The sequence below is a fragment of the Notolepis coatsorum genome (assembly GCF_963971535.1).
Source record: "Notolepis coatsorum genome assembly, chromosome: 18".
Classification (NCBI taxonomy): Eukaryota; Metazoa; Chordata; class Actinopteri; order Aulopiformes; family Paralepididae; genus Notolepis; species Notolepis coatsorum.
In genome coordinates this window covers 83703817-83720701 of record NC_140182.1, presented here as the reverse complement: position 1 = coordinate 83720701, position 16885 = coordinate 83703817, and the positions used below count along the sequence as shown (strand labels likewise).

General features: G+C 45.9%; 1 protein-coding gene and 1 pseudogene across 2 annotated transcripts in view; one reads left to right on the top strand and one right to left on the bottom strand.

Annotated features, from left to right (window-relative positions):
- Positions 1 to 1650, bottom strand: part of LOC311245413 — a 98388-nt pseudogene extending 96738 nt beyond the window's left edge. Inside the window, exon 1 of the transcript in view lies at positions 1641 to 1650. The product of the transcript in view is annotated as an uncharacterized misc_RNA (transcript). The remainder of the gene's footprint in view (positions 1 to 1640) is intronic.
- Positions 1651 to 12713: 11063 nt separating this feature from the next.
- The window catches only part of tdrd12 (tudor domain containing 12), a gene marked incomplete at both ends in the record, with an annotated part of 274420 nt that continues 270248 nt past the window's right edge, over positions 12714 to 16885 (top strand). The window contains 2 exons of the mRNA XM_084335256.1: positions 12714 to 12776; positions 12858 to 13022. Coding sequence (XP_084191382.1) covers positions 12714 to 12776; positions 12858 to 13022 — 228 coding nt within the window. The remainder of the gene's footprint in view (positions 12777 to 12857; positions 13023 to 16885) is intronic.

Here is a 16885-nt window from a genome sequence, read left to right as displayed (position 1 = left end):
TGTAGTGTATCTTGTAGACCAGGCCCATTGCAAGTTGCTGTACTCTGTCGTCTACTCTAAGCCATCCTAGGTTGTCAAAGTGGGCAGGGGTGAGGTGGGTTCTAGGAGTAAGGTCAAGCAGTAGTCTGACCAGTTTGTTTTGAGATGTTTGTAATTTTGTTTTTAGCGCCTTTGAGGTGCTTTGGTACCATGAGGTGCAAGCATAGTCGTAGTACCCTTGAATGAGTGCTCCTGCTAGAGTCTTCAGGGTATTCTTGTTTACCAGTGAGGAGATCCGGTACAAGAATCGAGTTCGTTGGTTGACTTTTTTTTATTACATTGGATGCCATTTTGTCACAGGAAAGATTTGCCTCTAGGATGGAACCCAGGTAGGTAATATCTTCTTTCCTTGTGACAATATTGTCACCCACTGTAACTGAGAAGCCGTCGGTCTTGCTGAGTTTGTTATTTGAACCGAAGAGAATGGACTCTGTTTTGCCCATGTGTAATGATAGTTTGTTATCAGCGAGCCATATGCAGATTTTGCCTAGTTCTGAGCTGAGGGTTTTTTCAACCTGTAACTTGTTCTTGTCAGAGACCAGCAGGGCTGAGTCGTCCGCAAACAGGAACAAGTTGCAGTCACAAGCTGACGACATGTCATTTGCATAAATTAGGAACAGTAGCGGACCTAGTATGCTTCCTTGTGGAACACCACAGCTTACTGTGAGGGGGGGGGGGATAGGGTACATTTCAATCTTCTTTTTTACACTCTTTTTTGTTCACCGCAAAGTACCTCCTCCACCACCCACCCCCCCCCACCCACCTCCTCCAATGTACAGTTTCTTCGTCAAATGTATCTTTTTTGTTTTTTTTAACTCTTTTTGTATCACAAACAGTACTGTATTTGTAAATCTGGTATGTCATAAATGTATAGATGTAGCAGTACTGTCTATCTGTATGTCATGTATGTCATATATGTTATGATGAATTGAAAATGGGGGACCCTGATGTAAACAAGTTGAAAGTCTTTCTCTGGTCTGCATCCCCTTAACAATTGTGTGTATTGAGCCATACTGTATTGTACCCATTCTGCAATCTGTTAATACAAATTTCAATCAATCAATCAAACCTTTTCTGACCATTCACTGTGTTTGTTTGCAATGGTTTGCGGCGAACACAAAGCTAACGTTTGAAATCCTTTCCAAACGTTTGCCTTGTTTGCTGAATTTTGACACACTTAACGTTAAACTAATAAAACGTGATTCACATTCAGTACTGCGGTCCTTGGTTTTCCAATTCAGCAAGGGGCACTGTTGCGAAAAACAAGGGCCCTGAGACTGTAGGTCTCCGGGGCGGCAGCTAGCTACCTGCCACTCCGTCGATCCGATACCAAGTAAATACAGCGTGGCCATTATTGATACAGTGTAGCGCTGAGATAAAGGAGTCGGAGGCGGTGTATCGAAATTGAACCTAATTCCTTTATTCATCAGCAAAATAACAACAATGTCAACGTAGTCAAATCGATAGATAGAATGAATGCTTGTAGCAGGAAGTGCCACACACAATATCGTCCGGGGGGAACTACTATTCCCAACAACAGTTCTGTGTGAATTATGTACAGTCACTACAATAGATACTTTTTACTTAGAAAAGCAGCTTACCTACTTTCATGTAGGGGAGAGCAATGCGTCACAATTTATTAAGTGAATGCTCATCAATATGCACATTTTAATGAAATTAGTGTGTTTTCAGATGTTTGTATAAGTTAGTAACCCTAACCCTAACCCTGAATTATGTACAGTCACTACACAAGCCCCCCCAGAATTCACCCATAGTCAAAATCCCCCCGGCGTGGGGGAACAATTGCCCGGCCTCGGCGCGTGCGGAAAACCGGGGGCGGGGAGGGCGGAGCGGCGTAAGTGCTTGCGCCCTCCACGACACCCGGGGGCACGAAGCGGCCTCGGCGAGCGCGGAAAACCGGGGGCGGAGAGGGGGAAGCGTCGCAAGCGCCCGTACCCTCTCCGACACCCGGGGGCACTGGCATCGGTGAGGCTGCCGGAGGCTCCGTGGGAGGCGGCTCCCGGGGCAACGGCGGACGACCCCTGCGGGGGGGAAGGGCCAACTCCAAAGGTTGGGAAACGTCCATGTGAGCAGGCTTGATCCTGTCTATTGACACGGTCTCCGTCCTACCGCCCATGTCGACCATGAGGTCCTTAACACCGTGTCGCAGGACCCTAAACGGGCCATCGTAAGGGGGGCGTAGGGGCCCACGGTGCGCGTCGTGGCGAACAAAAACGTACTCCGCCGTGTGCAGGCTGCGCGGCACCCGGGAAACGGGGGTACCATGCTGCGACGTGGGAATCGGGGCGAAGGTCTGAGCCGCTTCCCGCAGGGTGGAACGTTGGCTGGCCGCGGACCAAGGGGTTGTCGCGTCCGGAATAAAATCCCCCGAGACGCGCAATGTCTGGCCGTATAACAGCTCCGCGGACGAGGACTGCAGGTCCTCTTTGGGGGCACTCCTAAGTCCGAGCATGACCCACGGCAGTTTATCCACCCAGTTGCCGTCCGTCAGGCCTGCGCGCAGCGCTGCCTTCATGGACCGGTGGAAACGTTCGCATAGCCCGTTGGCCTGCGGGTGGTACGCGGTGGTACGGTGCAGCTTAACCCCCGCTGGCGACCGCGTTCCAGAGCTCCGAGGTGAACTGCGAGCCCCGGTCGGAGGAGAGGTCGGACGGGGTGCCGAAACGTGCGACCCACGTGCTGATAAAGGTGCGGGCCACGTCGGAAGAAGATGTCGAGGCGAGGGGAACGGCTTCCGGCCAACAGGTAGGTAAACCCGTGAGAGGAAGGAAGCGGGCCCACGAGGTCAACGTTGACGTGGTCGAATCTCCTCTCGGGAACTACGAATGTCACAAGCGGGGCCTTGGTATGTCGGTGCAATTTAGCCCGTTGGCAGGATACACACGCGTCGACCCAGGTCATCGCGTCTTTCTTGAGCCCTCGCCACACAAATTTCTGTGACACCAACCTGCTCGAAGGCTTCCTACCGGGGTGAGACAGGTCGTGCACCGCCTCGAAAGCCCGCCTGCGCCAGTCTATAGGGACCAGCGGCCGGTGGTTTCCGGTGGAGAGGTCACAGAGCAGGGACGCGCCCGAGCCGCCAATCGCGACGTCCCTGAGGCGCAAACTGGTATCCGCTGTCCTGAGGGCCTGGATGTCGTGGTCGGAGGCCTGTTCCGAGCCCATGGCGACGTAGTCGAGGCCCAGTTGCACAGCTCCGATGACGACCCTGGATAGGCAGTCTGCGACCACGTTGGCTTTCCCGGCGATATGCCGTATGTCTGTAGTGTATTCGGAAATATACGAGAGTTGGCGCTGTTGTCGCGCGGACCACGGTTCAGCCACCTTGGACATGGAGAACGTGAGGGGTTTGTGGTCGACGAAGGCCGTAAACTCCCGGCCATACAGCATGAAACGGAAATGGCGCACCGCCAACAAGAGGCCTAGGAGCTCTCTGTCAAATGCGCTGTACTTGCGCTCCCTGGGGGTCAGTTGACGGCTGAAAAACGGCAGCGGTTGCCAGGCGCCGTCAACATACTGTTCATGAACCGCGCCCACCGCGTAGTCTGACGCGTCGGTGGTAATGGCGACCGGGGCCCCCGGCGACGGGTGCGCCAACATGGCGGCATCCGCCAGGGCCGTCTTGGTGGCCGCGAAGGCTGTCGTCCTCTCCGCCGTCCAGTCAACAGGCTGGTTGGGGGACTTGTCCTTCAGAGCCTCGTAAAGCGGCCGCATGGTGTGGGCTGCCCGGGGGATGAACCGGTGATAAAACCGTCGGGGGTCGTGGGAAAGCGGAAACAGCTTCCACCTTCGACGGATGTCCGAGGAACTGTATGGAGGTCAACCCGAACTGGCACTTAGCCGGGTTGATGATTAGGCCGTGTTGGCCAAGCCTCGTAAAGAGGCACCGGAGGTGCGCCAGGTGCTCTTCGGGCGAGGAGCTGGCAACGAGGATGTCGTCCAGATAGACAAAAATAAACGGCGTGTCTCTGAGCGTTGAGTCCATTAGCCTCTGGAAAGACTGTGCCGCGTTCTTAAGTCCGAACGGCATCCGTAGGAACTCGAATAGACCGAAGGGTGTTACCACCGCCGTCTTCGGGACGTCCAAGGGGTGTACCGGCACTTGGTGGTAACCGCGTACCAGGTCTACTTTTGAAAAGAACAGCTTACCCGCCAGGTGCCCTGAGAAGTCCTGGATGTGGGGGATCGGGTAGCGGTCTGGCGTGGTAGCGTCGTTGAGGCGTCTGTAGTCACCGCACGGTCTCCATCCCCCGTCAGCTTTGGGCACGATGTGCAGCGGCGAGGCCCAGGGACTGTCCGAGCGTCGGATAATCCCCAACCTCTCCATGTTGGCGAACTCTGACCTAGCAACTGCTAGTCTGTCAGGGTTGAGCCAGCGGGCCCTAGCATACACGGGAGCTCCTTGAGTCTCGATGTGATGCTCGACCCCGTGTTTGGTGGTCACGGCCGAGAATGTAGGCTGTGTCAAGCTGGGAAACTCCCGCAGTAGGCGTTGGTACACATCACCTTCTGCGAGCGAGCTGGCTAGCCCGCTATATACTACTTCATTGCGCATACATGTCAAGGAAGCATATGTCTCGGCGTCTACCAGGCGGCCGTGCCTCACGTCCACGAGGAGCCCATGTGCACAGAGGAAATCCGCCCCGAGTAGTGGGAACGAGATGTCGGCCGTGACAAACTCCCATGTGAACCGCTGTCCCCCAAAGCACAACTCCACGGTCCTCGTGCCGTAGGTGCGGATCGGGTTACCGTTGGCGGTCGTCAGTCGCGGACCCCCATCCCCGCCGGCGGTGTCCTCCACCGTCGCCGGTAGGACGCTCCTCTGTGCTCCGGTGTCGACCGGAGAGTGTGTCCTTAATGAACAGTAGCCTGTTCGACGTACCTGCGCTCACGGCCGCTACTGGGCGCAGGTGTTGGCGTTTCCCGCCCTGACAAAAGTACAAGGTGGGCGGCACTTTGTTGCTCTCGCGCCGAAGCGCGCATGGAAATAACACGGGCCTGTGTCATTATTGCCGTCGGCCGCGGCGCCTCTCTCCATCTTCGCCCCTCCCCCTCTGGGCATGTGCGCCCGTGCCGGGGCTAGCACCTCTGGGGCTAAGTGCTGCGTGGCCAGGTAGAAACGGTCCGCCTCTTCTGCTAGAGCACGGGGATCCACAATCGTTGTATTGGCGAGTGCCGTCTGTACCTGTGGCGGCATGTGTCTGAGGAACAGCTCTTTAAATAAAAGATTAGGCTGTTCGGCACCCAGTAGGTTCAGCATCATCTCCATGTGCTCTGACGGCTTGCTGTCTCCCAAGCCCTGTATAGCCAGCAAGCGTCGGGCCCGCTCAGACTGTAATAACTCAAATATCCTGAGTAGGTGCGTCTTAAACGCCTCATATTTATTCTGGGCCGGTGGAGCCGTAATGAAGCCTACCGTCCTCGCCGCCGTAGTGTTGTTCAGGCTCGAGACGACGTGGAAGTATTTTGCGGCGTCATCCACAATTCCCCGTAGGGCGAATTGCGCCTCAGTTTGGGCGAACCATGCAGCTGCCGACTGCTCCCAAAACTCCGGCAGTCTGAGAAAAACGGCGTTGTTTGCCATGTTCGTCGTATTAACTGTCTTGGAAACTTCTTCGAGACTAATGTTGGGGTCACCAGTGTAGCGCTGAGATAAAGGAGTCGGAGGCGGTGTATCGAAGTTGAACCTAATTCCTTTATTCATCAGCAACATAACAACAATGTCAACGTAGTCGAATCGATAGATAGAATGAATGCTTGTAGCAGGAAGTGCCACACACAATATCGTCCGGGGGGAACTACTATTCCCAACAACAGTTCTGTGTGAATTATGTACAGTCACTACAATAGATACTTTTTACTTAGAAAAGCAGCTTACCTACTTTCATGTAGGGGAGAGCAATGCGTCACAATTTATTAAGTGAATGCTCATCAATATGCACATTTTAATGAAATTAGTGTGTTTTCAGATGTTTGTATAAGTTAGTGGTGTTGCCACAGTACCTAATTTGTTTTCTGCAAACATCGCAACTTGCAATATTGTGGTCTATAGCTGTAAAACAACACCAACCGGCGTTCCTCTTCTTCTACACTTTTTAACACATTTTGTACTTCATGATTGATTGATTGATTGAAAAGTTTATTAACAGATTGCAGAATGGGTACAGTACAGTACAGTTCAATACATACAATTGTTAAGGGGATGCAGACCAGAGAAAGACTTTCGTCTTGTTTACATCAGGGTCCCCCATTTTCAAATCATCATAACATATATGACATACATGACATACAGATAGACAGTACTGCTACATCTATACATTTATGACATATCAGATTTGCAAATACAGTACTGTTTGTGATACAAAAGTGTCCAGAAAAGGAGTGTATATACATTTGGCGTAGAAACTGTACATTGGAGGAGGTTGGTTGGGTGGGGTGGGGTTGGGTGGGTTGGGTGAGGGCTGTACATTGGAGGTGGGGGGGGGTTGGGTAGGGGACACACACACATTTTACACTGTACATTGGAATATTGACAAAGCCTTACTTGGTCATTTACTGTACAACTAGGTTAGGACGTTTGTAGGGGCCAGTTTCGAATTGCAGTCTCACGTAGGTGTTTTTTGAGAGTGTTTTTGAAAGTGGGTAGTGATTCACATTCCTTTACAGCTTTAGGTAGGGCGTTCCACATTGATGTGGCATAATTGCGAAACGTGTTTAGTCCCTTGTTTGAGCCGAATCTGGGTTTTACATGATTTGTGGAGCTCCCTCTGGTGTTGTGATCGTGGTATTCACTGACCTTTGGGAAGTATTTTGACATGTACATGGGTACCTTGGTCGCGTAGTGTATCTTGTAGACCAGGCCCATTGCAAGTTGCTGTACTCTGTCGTCTACTCTAAGCCATCCTAGGTTGTCAAAGTGGGCAGGGGTGAGGTGGGTTCTAGGAGTCAGGTCAAGTAGTAGTCTGACTAGCTTGTTTTGAGATGTTTGTAATTTGTTTTTTAGTGCCTTTGAGGTGCTTTGGTACCATGAGGTGCAAGCATAGTCGTAGTACCCTTGAATGAGTGCTCCTGCTAGAGTCTTCAGGGTATTCTTGTTTACCAGAGAGGAGATCCGGTACAAGAATCGCGTTCGTTTGCATTTGTACTTAATTTGTACTTTAGTTTGTTTATTATTTTGTAGTGTTTGGCCTTTATTATTTTTACTGTATGAATCACAGTCTCAGGGGGCTCATACAGAACCAAGCATTTCACTGTAATGTACACCTTATATATGACAAATAAAAGAAAACTTGAAAACGTATATCATCATCAGGGGTGTAAAGTAGGCTACTTGAGTAATTGTACTTCGTTACAATACTTAAGTACTGTTTTTGGGGATTTGTACTTTATGATGAATTGAAAATGGGGGACCCTGATGTAAACAAGATGAAAGTCTTTAACTGGTCTGCATCCCCTTAACAATTGTATGTATTGAGCTGTACTGTACCCATTCTGCAATCTGTTAATAAAGTTTTCAATCAATCAATCAATCAATCAATCAACTCAAGTATTATTAGGTTTGTATACTTGTACTTTTACTGAATTACATTTCAGAGGGAAAAAAACATACTTTTTACTCCTTGCATATGCAGACATACAAAGTACAAATCTCGCAGGTCCAACTATTTTAATTAGTATATATTTGTTTCTCTGGCCGAATCACTATGAATTGAAAATGGGGGACCCTGATGTAAACAAGACAAACGTCTTTCTCTGGTCTGCATCCCCATGTATTGAGCCGTACTGTATTGTACACATTCTGCAATCTGTTAAATAAAGTTTTCATTCATTCATGCATTTATTCATTCATTCATTCATTCATTCATTCATCTGAATGAACCGAATGAACTCAATAACGTTATCGTAATTAATCCTGCAGCTGCACTTTATTTAAAAACAGCCAATCAAATCACCATCAATGGAAAATTAACCCGCCCATACCCGTGCTGATTGGTTCTTGTGCAAGACTAGAAAGCGGGGATCTGTGATGCGTAAATACCAAACCAAGCCGCATTTCTCGGAGACGCTCTCTGATTGGCCGACGCCTGTTTCTACACGAGGTTGTCTTACTTAGAGCATGGCGATAGAACGCCAGGTAGTTTGCAGGCTGTTTGGCGTGGAAATGGGCAAAGACACAGCTCGTCACGGATTGGGCAAACGCGTCAGTGGCCAATCAGAGAGCGTCAGTCAGTGCCAATCAGAGAGCGTCTCCGAGAAATGCGGCTTGGTTTGGTATACACGCATCTGTTATTAAACACCTGAAAGCTACAGAAGATGGCCGCACACGATAGTACGAGTGATGAAGATGACTAAACGAACGTTTTTACTTTAACTTTTTAGTACTTAGTCTTAAATACATTTAAAAGTAGAAATCTTTTGACTTTCACGCGTGTGTATTTTTAGCCAGATACTCTGGCTTTTACTTGAGTAAGATTTTGAGACGGTACCCATACTTTCACGTATAATTTCTGGGTACAGGGTGTACCCTGGTCATCATCATCACTGAGGGGGAGGGTCAGTGAACCAATGAACGGGAGCGAGAGGAGCAGCTATTTCAACAACTTCTGCCCGGGTACGACTAAGTGTTTGACAAATAAGTGGCCCGGATTTAGTTTAGGTAATAATAATTTAGTAATAAAATGCTTGTCAGTTAGTACAATTAAATTACGCGACATAGCGTCGCCCGGGAGAATCGAAAGTTAAATCTGTCCATGTACATTTGCCAAGGTGCTAACGTAACGGTTAACTTTAGCCACTGTTTAACTGGGCTCAAACTATCTGGCTTAGCCACACGTGAGCAAGCAGTTATATAAAATGGCGTGTAACGTTACTTAGTAAGGCCTGTGACAAAATAAATCATATAATCTCGTCACGTCAGTCGTTCACATAAGAGGCTAACTAATGTAATACACTTTCAATGGAAGTTTCGAGTAGCATTGTTACCTCTCTTCCTCACTAACTTTAGTCACCTGATATGCAGTGAGGACAATTTATAATACAAACAAATAATAACTTAGGAAAATAATTAGGCTAGCCAATGTTAACATCACCATCCTCAACCTAGGGTTTAAACAAAACGTTGATGAGCCATGTGCGTTTACAACTGCCCCTCGCCATTTTGTGATTAACAGAACTTTTCACGTGCTTGGTTTGATTGATTGATTACTTTATTAACAGATTGCAGAATGGGTACAGTAGTACAGTACAGCTCAATGCAATTGTTAAGGGGATGCAGACCAGAGAAAGACTTTCGTCTTCTTTACATCAGGGTCCCCATTTTCAATTAATCATAACATAATATGACATACACGACATACAGATAGACAGTACTGCTACATATATACATTTATGACATACCAGATTTGCAAATACAGTACTGTTTGTGATACAAAAAGAGTCTAGAAAAGAGAGTATACATTTATTTGACATAAACTACATTGGAGGAGGTTGGGTGGGTGGGGGGGGGGAACTGTACATTGAGGTGGGGGGGGGGGTTGGGTAGGAGGGGTGGGTGGGGGACACTGTACAAGCAAAACTGTACATTGGAATATTGACAACCATACTTGGTCATTTACTGTACTTTGGAGGGGGTTGGGTTAGGACATTTACAGGGGCCAGTTTCTAATTGCAGTCTCCCGTAGGTGTTCTTTGAGAGTGGTTTTGAAAGTGGGTAGTGATTCACATTCCTTTACAGCTTTGGGTAGGGCGTTCCACATTGATGTGGCATAATTGCGAAACGTGTTTAGTCCCTTGGTGCTGCTGTGTTTGTCGCGAGTCTCGTGACGGCGAATCTCGTGGACACATGGAGATCTTTTTGACTAAATATACGTTTTCTGCCATAACTTTCAAAGGAATTCTATACTATATGACACAAGCTGAGCGCCACACAGAGCGGGACAAATTAGAATGCAGCGGTGGTGAATCCCCCCCAGCAAATTACATGGGAGTGTTATAGCATGGGATACATGCAATGTATGGAATGTCAGCCATTTGTCCTCAACCCAAGGTACTAGTTTGTAATTGCATGTCATTACTACAACATTAATGCATTTAATTTGCTTTCTTGCAGTTCTCCAGTCTGGCTTTGAATTGCATCAACATTCCCCTGACGACAGTCCACCCACAATGCTACAAATATCGATTTTGAAGGTAAGAAAACATGCTATCTGATAAAAAAAAATCCAGATTTAACTCTGCCATTGGAAATAGGAGATTTGGGCAGATCCATATAGTGTAATGTTTGTGGTGCACAATAATGAGATAGTGGTTTTATATCAGCTTTTACTGATCGTTGTTGAAGGTCACATTACACAACATAACTGTCTTACGTTAACGTAGGCTACTGCCTGTGACGTCACTGCATAGTACAGTAGTTTGGATCACTACACATAGATGTATGTATTGGCCATAATAAGGTCATTTAAAGGCCATGTATTCTATATTCATATTGCATGTGTCCAGATGGCAGAATTCTGTACTGTATCTACAAAAAACCCTGTAAATCATCTGCCCTTTGTTCATTTGCTCAGCCATATTTCTGCTTTTTGTCAATGTTAGCATGGTATTATTCACTGTCAAAGATGGGGGAAAAAACTGAATAATTTATATTATCCTTTGGTTCATTACAATTTACTCCAGCATAGTAACATACACAATATTCCTGACACTGGGAATACAGTCCCTGATGTCCATAGATGTCCCTAGATACCAAGCAGGGTTAGAAATTAACATTTTTTTTCAAGGGCTTTTTTTGCCCCCCTTAATTGATTTTCGGGTTTTTTTTTTGTATTTCGGGGGCACTGAATTTTTATGATAAACGGTAGGGGTGGGACGGTTCACAAAATGGACGGTTTGGTTCGTATCACGATTTTGGGGTCACTGTTTTCAGTTCGATATACGTTAATTTTTATTAAAAAAAATGTAACACTCAAATCTAAACATGCTTCTCATTTATTAAAAATAAAATAAAAGGTTTACAGTGTTTACAGCCTTAAATAATGTTTGGCACACAAAGACCGAACTGACTGAAAAATATAGGCTACATTTGTCAAAGTATTAACTTAGTACAAACAAACAATATGCTCAGCCAGCACTAGACTTTCCTTTCTTTAATTAATATAAACACACAAAAACAATAATAATAATAATAATAATAATAATAATAATGACTTGGATTTATATAGCGCTCTTCATGAGACCCAGAGCGCTTCACAGAGTCCATTATTCATTCATACACAGTCATACCGGTGGTGGTAAGCTACAATTGCAGCCAGAGCTGCCCTGAGGCAGACTCACGGAAGCGTGGCTAATAATCATCGCCTACGGCCCCTCCGACCACCACCAACATTCATTCACATGCATACACATTCATACGAGGCAAGTAGGTTAAGTGTCTTGCCCAAGGACACAACGGCAGTGGGATGGACATGGGCTTGAGCGGGATTCGAACCACCAACCCTTCGATCATTGGACAACCCGCTCAACCCCTGAGCCACGCCGCCCAATTCCCTGATTGTCAGTTCTTAATGGAAAGATTCATTTTCTGCTTGAAATTATTATGTTTCTGTCTACATTTATTTAGACTAACATTATTTAAATATTGAGTGCAACTGTGGTGGATTACGTAATTCGGTGAGTTGGAACTATCTATGGGTTGGCGCCGGGTCCCCACGGACATTTTAGCGTGTGGCACCTTCAGTTCCGGTCACGTTCATAACATCAACAAGCAGCGCGAAAGCGGCAATAGTCCCGGTTGGAGTTAGTAAAACACAAGTTGTATGTTAGCCTTCTTGGATGTTGAATAAACGCCTATCATTGTCTTTAAACACCCCGCCTCTCAGACTCCCATTTCCTCCTCTGCTACAGTAGCTAGTAGCTACGGTGACATTTCATTGACTGTACAGTATTAGCTTGCGGGCTGCGTCGGGCTACCATAGTTAAAACGTGCGTTGTGTTTACAAACTGCTAACGCTATGACAAGATGTGTGTAGGCCTATGTAATGTTAATGGCTATGTTTTTAAAGTCGTAATGAAGATTGATTTATATTGTGCGTGCCATTTTTACACAAACTGACTGCTGCTGCTGCTGCTGCTGCTGCCTGCAGCCAGTGCAGAACACAGGCTCCGCCAAATGATTTTTTTTATTTGCGCGTCATCTGAACCGTACGATACACAGACGCTCCATTACCGGATAAATATATATAATTAGTAAACTGTCGGGGGCATTAAGTGCCCCCCTTAACTGGTTTTCGAGGGCATTTTGTCCATTTTCAAGGGCATTATGCCCCAAGCCCCCGTTAATTTCGAACCCTGATACCAAGAACATGCAAATTGACCTTGTAGAAGTGGAGCAATCTTCCATTTACTTGCGTGTACTTTAAGCGAATCTTCAGAAATTATGGCTAGCGCTTAACAGTTAATGAAACGCGTAAATATAAACTTGTACCAGCACTGTTGCGCTCTTGTGGTCAATGGATAATATACGCTCCCTGAGCTCACCCCCCCTCTCCGTAAATGTCAACACAAGTGAAAAGGTGAATGAAATCCCATAATGCATACTACTATTGTACAACTACAGTAACAATACAACACCATACAAATTCTCAAACTTGCATATGGCTCCTACTCTTGTGATTGGAGCAACAGTTGTGATTGCAGGATCAAGAAAAGAGGGCATGGTTTGAGAGGTCGCTTTGGATAAAAGCGTCCGCTAAATGACATAACTTTAATGATCTCTTTCAACATCTTTATCTTTGCAGCTTAAGGACCCCTCTTGCCTCTGGGGTCGGGTTGTCAAAGGTCCTGGAGTTGAAGTCGAGAGCTTCAATGACTATGACGACTTACAAGTCAAGATGAACCTCTTTTATCATGACGTCAACCTGGATGTGCAGAAGCAAACACCCTCCTCTATCAGCGAAGGGCAGGTAATGAATTCAAACCTGGGCAAATGGACTTGAAATCATTTAACTTGATAATTCCATGACAAAAAAATTGGCATCTGTGCTTTTCCCTCCAATGGAAGCATAAACATGGTGAGGAATAGGCGGGGCAGTCGATACCAAATAATATCTTATTTACTGGGATAAAGGCACACTGGTCCTCACCAAAAATGTCGTACCAACAAATGTATTATTATTTAAATACAGCACAAGTACAATACACTATCCAACCAGAGTGCAAATGTAACAGTAAAGTGCACTAGTAACATACAATGCACAGGTGATGAAACCCAGACATCTCATTTAGTAATGTCAATACTGAATGACTGCATACTTGTCAAGAGCCAATCTCGCAGTCGTTCAGTATTGACATTACTAAATGAGATGTCATGCAAATATGTCATGTTCTACAGTAGGACTTACTATAATACCTAATAAAACAAGTAATTAGAATAATAGTTGTGTGTATTGAGCTGTACTGCGCGGTGATTGATTGATTGAAAATGTTATTAACAGATTGCAGAATGGGTACAATACAGTACGGCTCAATACACACAATTGATGCAGACCAGGGCCCTGTTTCATGTACGTGGTTCAACTAAGTCGATCAACATGTCCATTATCCAGCTTCAGTTAACCCGATGTTCAAAGCCGGGATTTTCCTGTTTCACAAAGGAGGATTCAGTCTCGTTAACTCAAGCCAGACTTGAGAGTCAGGCTCAAGTCAGGCTAGATGCGCGCTCCCGTTTTAGGTGGAAAGCCAGCACGTATCGATGGCAGAGACCCTGATTCTCAACGGCATTGATTGATTAATTGATTTAAGACTTTATTGACAGATTGCAATAGGCTCAATCGCCTCGCCGACAAGTTAAATGCGTTATCTATAGGCTAATTCTAAGTCCCTCATTACCTCAATCAATCAGATTATATTTCTTTAAACTTGCCTGCTGGATTGAATAATCAAATGAGATCTTGCTAGCGAAAATAACTAGTTAACTGTTATACAGAATTACGAGACGGCTTTCTTGCCCATTGATTGATGTATAGTCAATATTTAACTTATCTCCAATGTGGTCCAACGGGTTGTTCTTTTGACTTCCACACGGACGACCCGGGTTCAAGACCGGGGTCCTTCTTTTTGCAATATAGGAATAATTCAATTTGGTGCACGTTGAGAGCTATATAAAGAATGACATCCTCAATGCATGTAGATTTATAATATTTTAACTTAAAACCAGGCTACTTTGGCGTATATTCAAAAAAATCATATTGGAAACACGGGGATTTGAACCCCGGTCGGTGGATTGGGAGGCTTGAGCACTACCGCTGGGCCACTGGGCCAGATGGGATAAATTCATTGTTTATACATTAATGAACGAGAGACCCGTGTTTAGAATATCCTTTGTTTTGAATGAAGTTTATCTCTTTATCCTCATTCATTAATGTGACGTCAACGGCTCATTCAATTTCTCAAATCCGTCAAACAGCGCATCTCATCAGACATCTTAATCCCAGTTACAATTAAAATAACCACATCATGTGTACATCGCACGAGCGAGCGCCACCGTCGCCACGGTATATATAACGTGCATTATTTAGGACAAAGTGAATTTAATATCAGCATTTTGGGTCTATTTTACATTTCAAAAGCCCCCTCTGGAAGAATGGAGCACAAAAACGTAATTCAGAATGGTATAATGCAGATCGTAGACTGTGGGAATAGTTTCAGGAAACGGGCTGTCACTTCTTTGCGGGGGCGTGGCTCTGCGTGATCCGGCTAAGTTGAACTTGAACTCTGCTTTCGAGCAGGCTCAAACTTTTGGATATGTTGTCATGGTGATTTGGGAAATCCACGTACATGAAATCGGAAAGTCAGGCTAACCCAGTTATCCAGCTAAAGTTATCCGGCTAACTCGGTTATCCCGGTACATGAAACGGGGCCCAGAGAGAGACTTTCGTCTTGTTTACATCAGGGTCTCCCATCTTCAATTCATAATGAATTGTAAGTAAGGGTGCAATTAGCACCGTGCAATCCATTCTTTGTGGATCCCGCCCTATGTGTGTGTGCGCTGAGGCTGCCGTTTCTCCACGCATTTATTTAGTTCTAGCAATAGGAATACATCAAATCAACAATAAATATCACAGAGAAGATGGTATATGGCATATTAATACAGCATATTCCACTATACAGTAGCTATATGCGCAGCGATCTGTTTAGTTCTTATTTATTTAGTTTGCAGTGTGCAATGCCTCATTGAGTCAGGACTATAAATGCAAAACGTAATTGTTAATGATACAAATATTGTTGTATTTATTATCATAATTATTTAATTCCACGGATGTCTAGTATCTGCAATCCCCAATGACTCGTCCCAGAGAAAGCTGTTGAATACTGGAGCGCACCGGTCTGTCCGACTTATGACTGCCTTTTCGAGTTCGTAAATCCCACAACGAATTTACAATACGAAGCCGTTCGAGAATGCTGAATACGGTAAGTACGTAAATTGAGTTACGAAGGAATTCCTTGGTAACTTTGACCTATGTCCCAGGCTTGACATTAACCTCTTCCACCCGATGGGACCGGTACCGGTCCCAAAATGACATCGGGTCATAAATCGGTCTCTCTAGACCAGTGGTTCTCAAACTTTTTACACAAAGTACCATCTGAGAACGTAGCTGGCTCTCCCAAGTACCACCATATGACCGACGTTAAAATACAGTCTATTCAGCTATGCACAGTTCACACAGGAGGCAAATGTATTCTTTTTTTTAAAACTTTATTTTTTAGCGTTTATCGCTTTCCTGGTCAAGCATGACCGACAGTTGCAGGGTGAAACGGGAGAGAGAGCAGGGGGAGACATTCGGCAAATGACGGCGAGTCCGGGAATCGAACTCGGAGTCAACCAGATCCGTGACGCAGCACGGAGTCCCGCGCGAGCGCGGTAACATGGTGTGCTACTGGAGCACCCCTGGCAAATGTATTCTTACCATAATTTATTAACTTTTGTCAGACGGTGGCCAGGTGGTGCAGTGGGCAAGGCACTCACCACCAATGCTGGAGACGCTGGGTTCGCATGTTCGATCCCAGCTCTACATTGTTTTCAGTTTGGCTGGTCGTCCGTACTAATACAATTGGGAGTATTAGAGGGTGGGAAAGCTGATGGGTGGGTCCTGGGCGTTGTAAACAGAAAAATACTCCTACAGTTCGGTCGGGGCGCCTGCTCAGCGAAGGAAGGATCTGGAGGGAGGTAGTGTGACCTTCCACACGTTACACTCTCCCAGTGAGAATGAGCTGCCAGGCTGGCTGCCGGCTGGCTGCGCATGTGTCGGAGGATAGCATGCGATAGTCTCTGGCCTCCCGGACCAACAGTAGGGGGGGTGCGCAACAACCAGGAAGGGAGTTGGGAATTGGCATAACGACTAACAGTGGGATGGGAGAAAATCGGAAAAAGAGGAGGGAAAAAAAAGATAGTAAAAAAAAAAAAAAAACTTTTTCAGACACAGCCACAATGTACAAAGGGGTAGCACTAGAACTAGCAAACTATTCCACACAACGCATACAATGCAAGGGGCATTGAGAACATAATAACTAACATTCTCACATAGCAAGTGAGAAAATGAAGAACAACTGTATTTTTCTCTCTCTCTCTCTCTATATGGGTAACGCTTGTATTCCCGGTAACCTGCCCCATTTCTAAGCCATATAACCCAGGACGTTATACGAACAACATTAAAATCTTTTCTCATGTCAGGAATGATTGTTATAGATGCCAAATAATTCACCTTTAAAAAAAAAAAAACATCATGTAATGAGGGATGGCGGACCTCTAAAGTTGACCTAAATTACC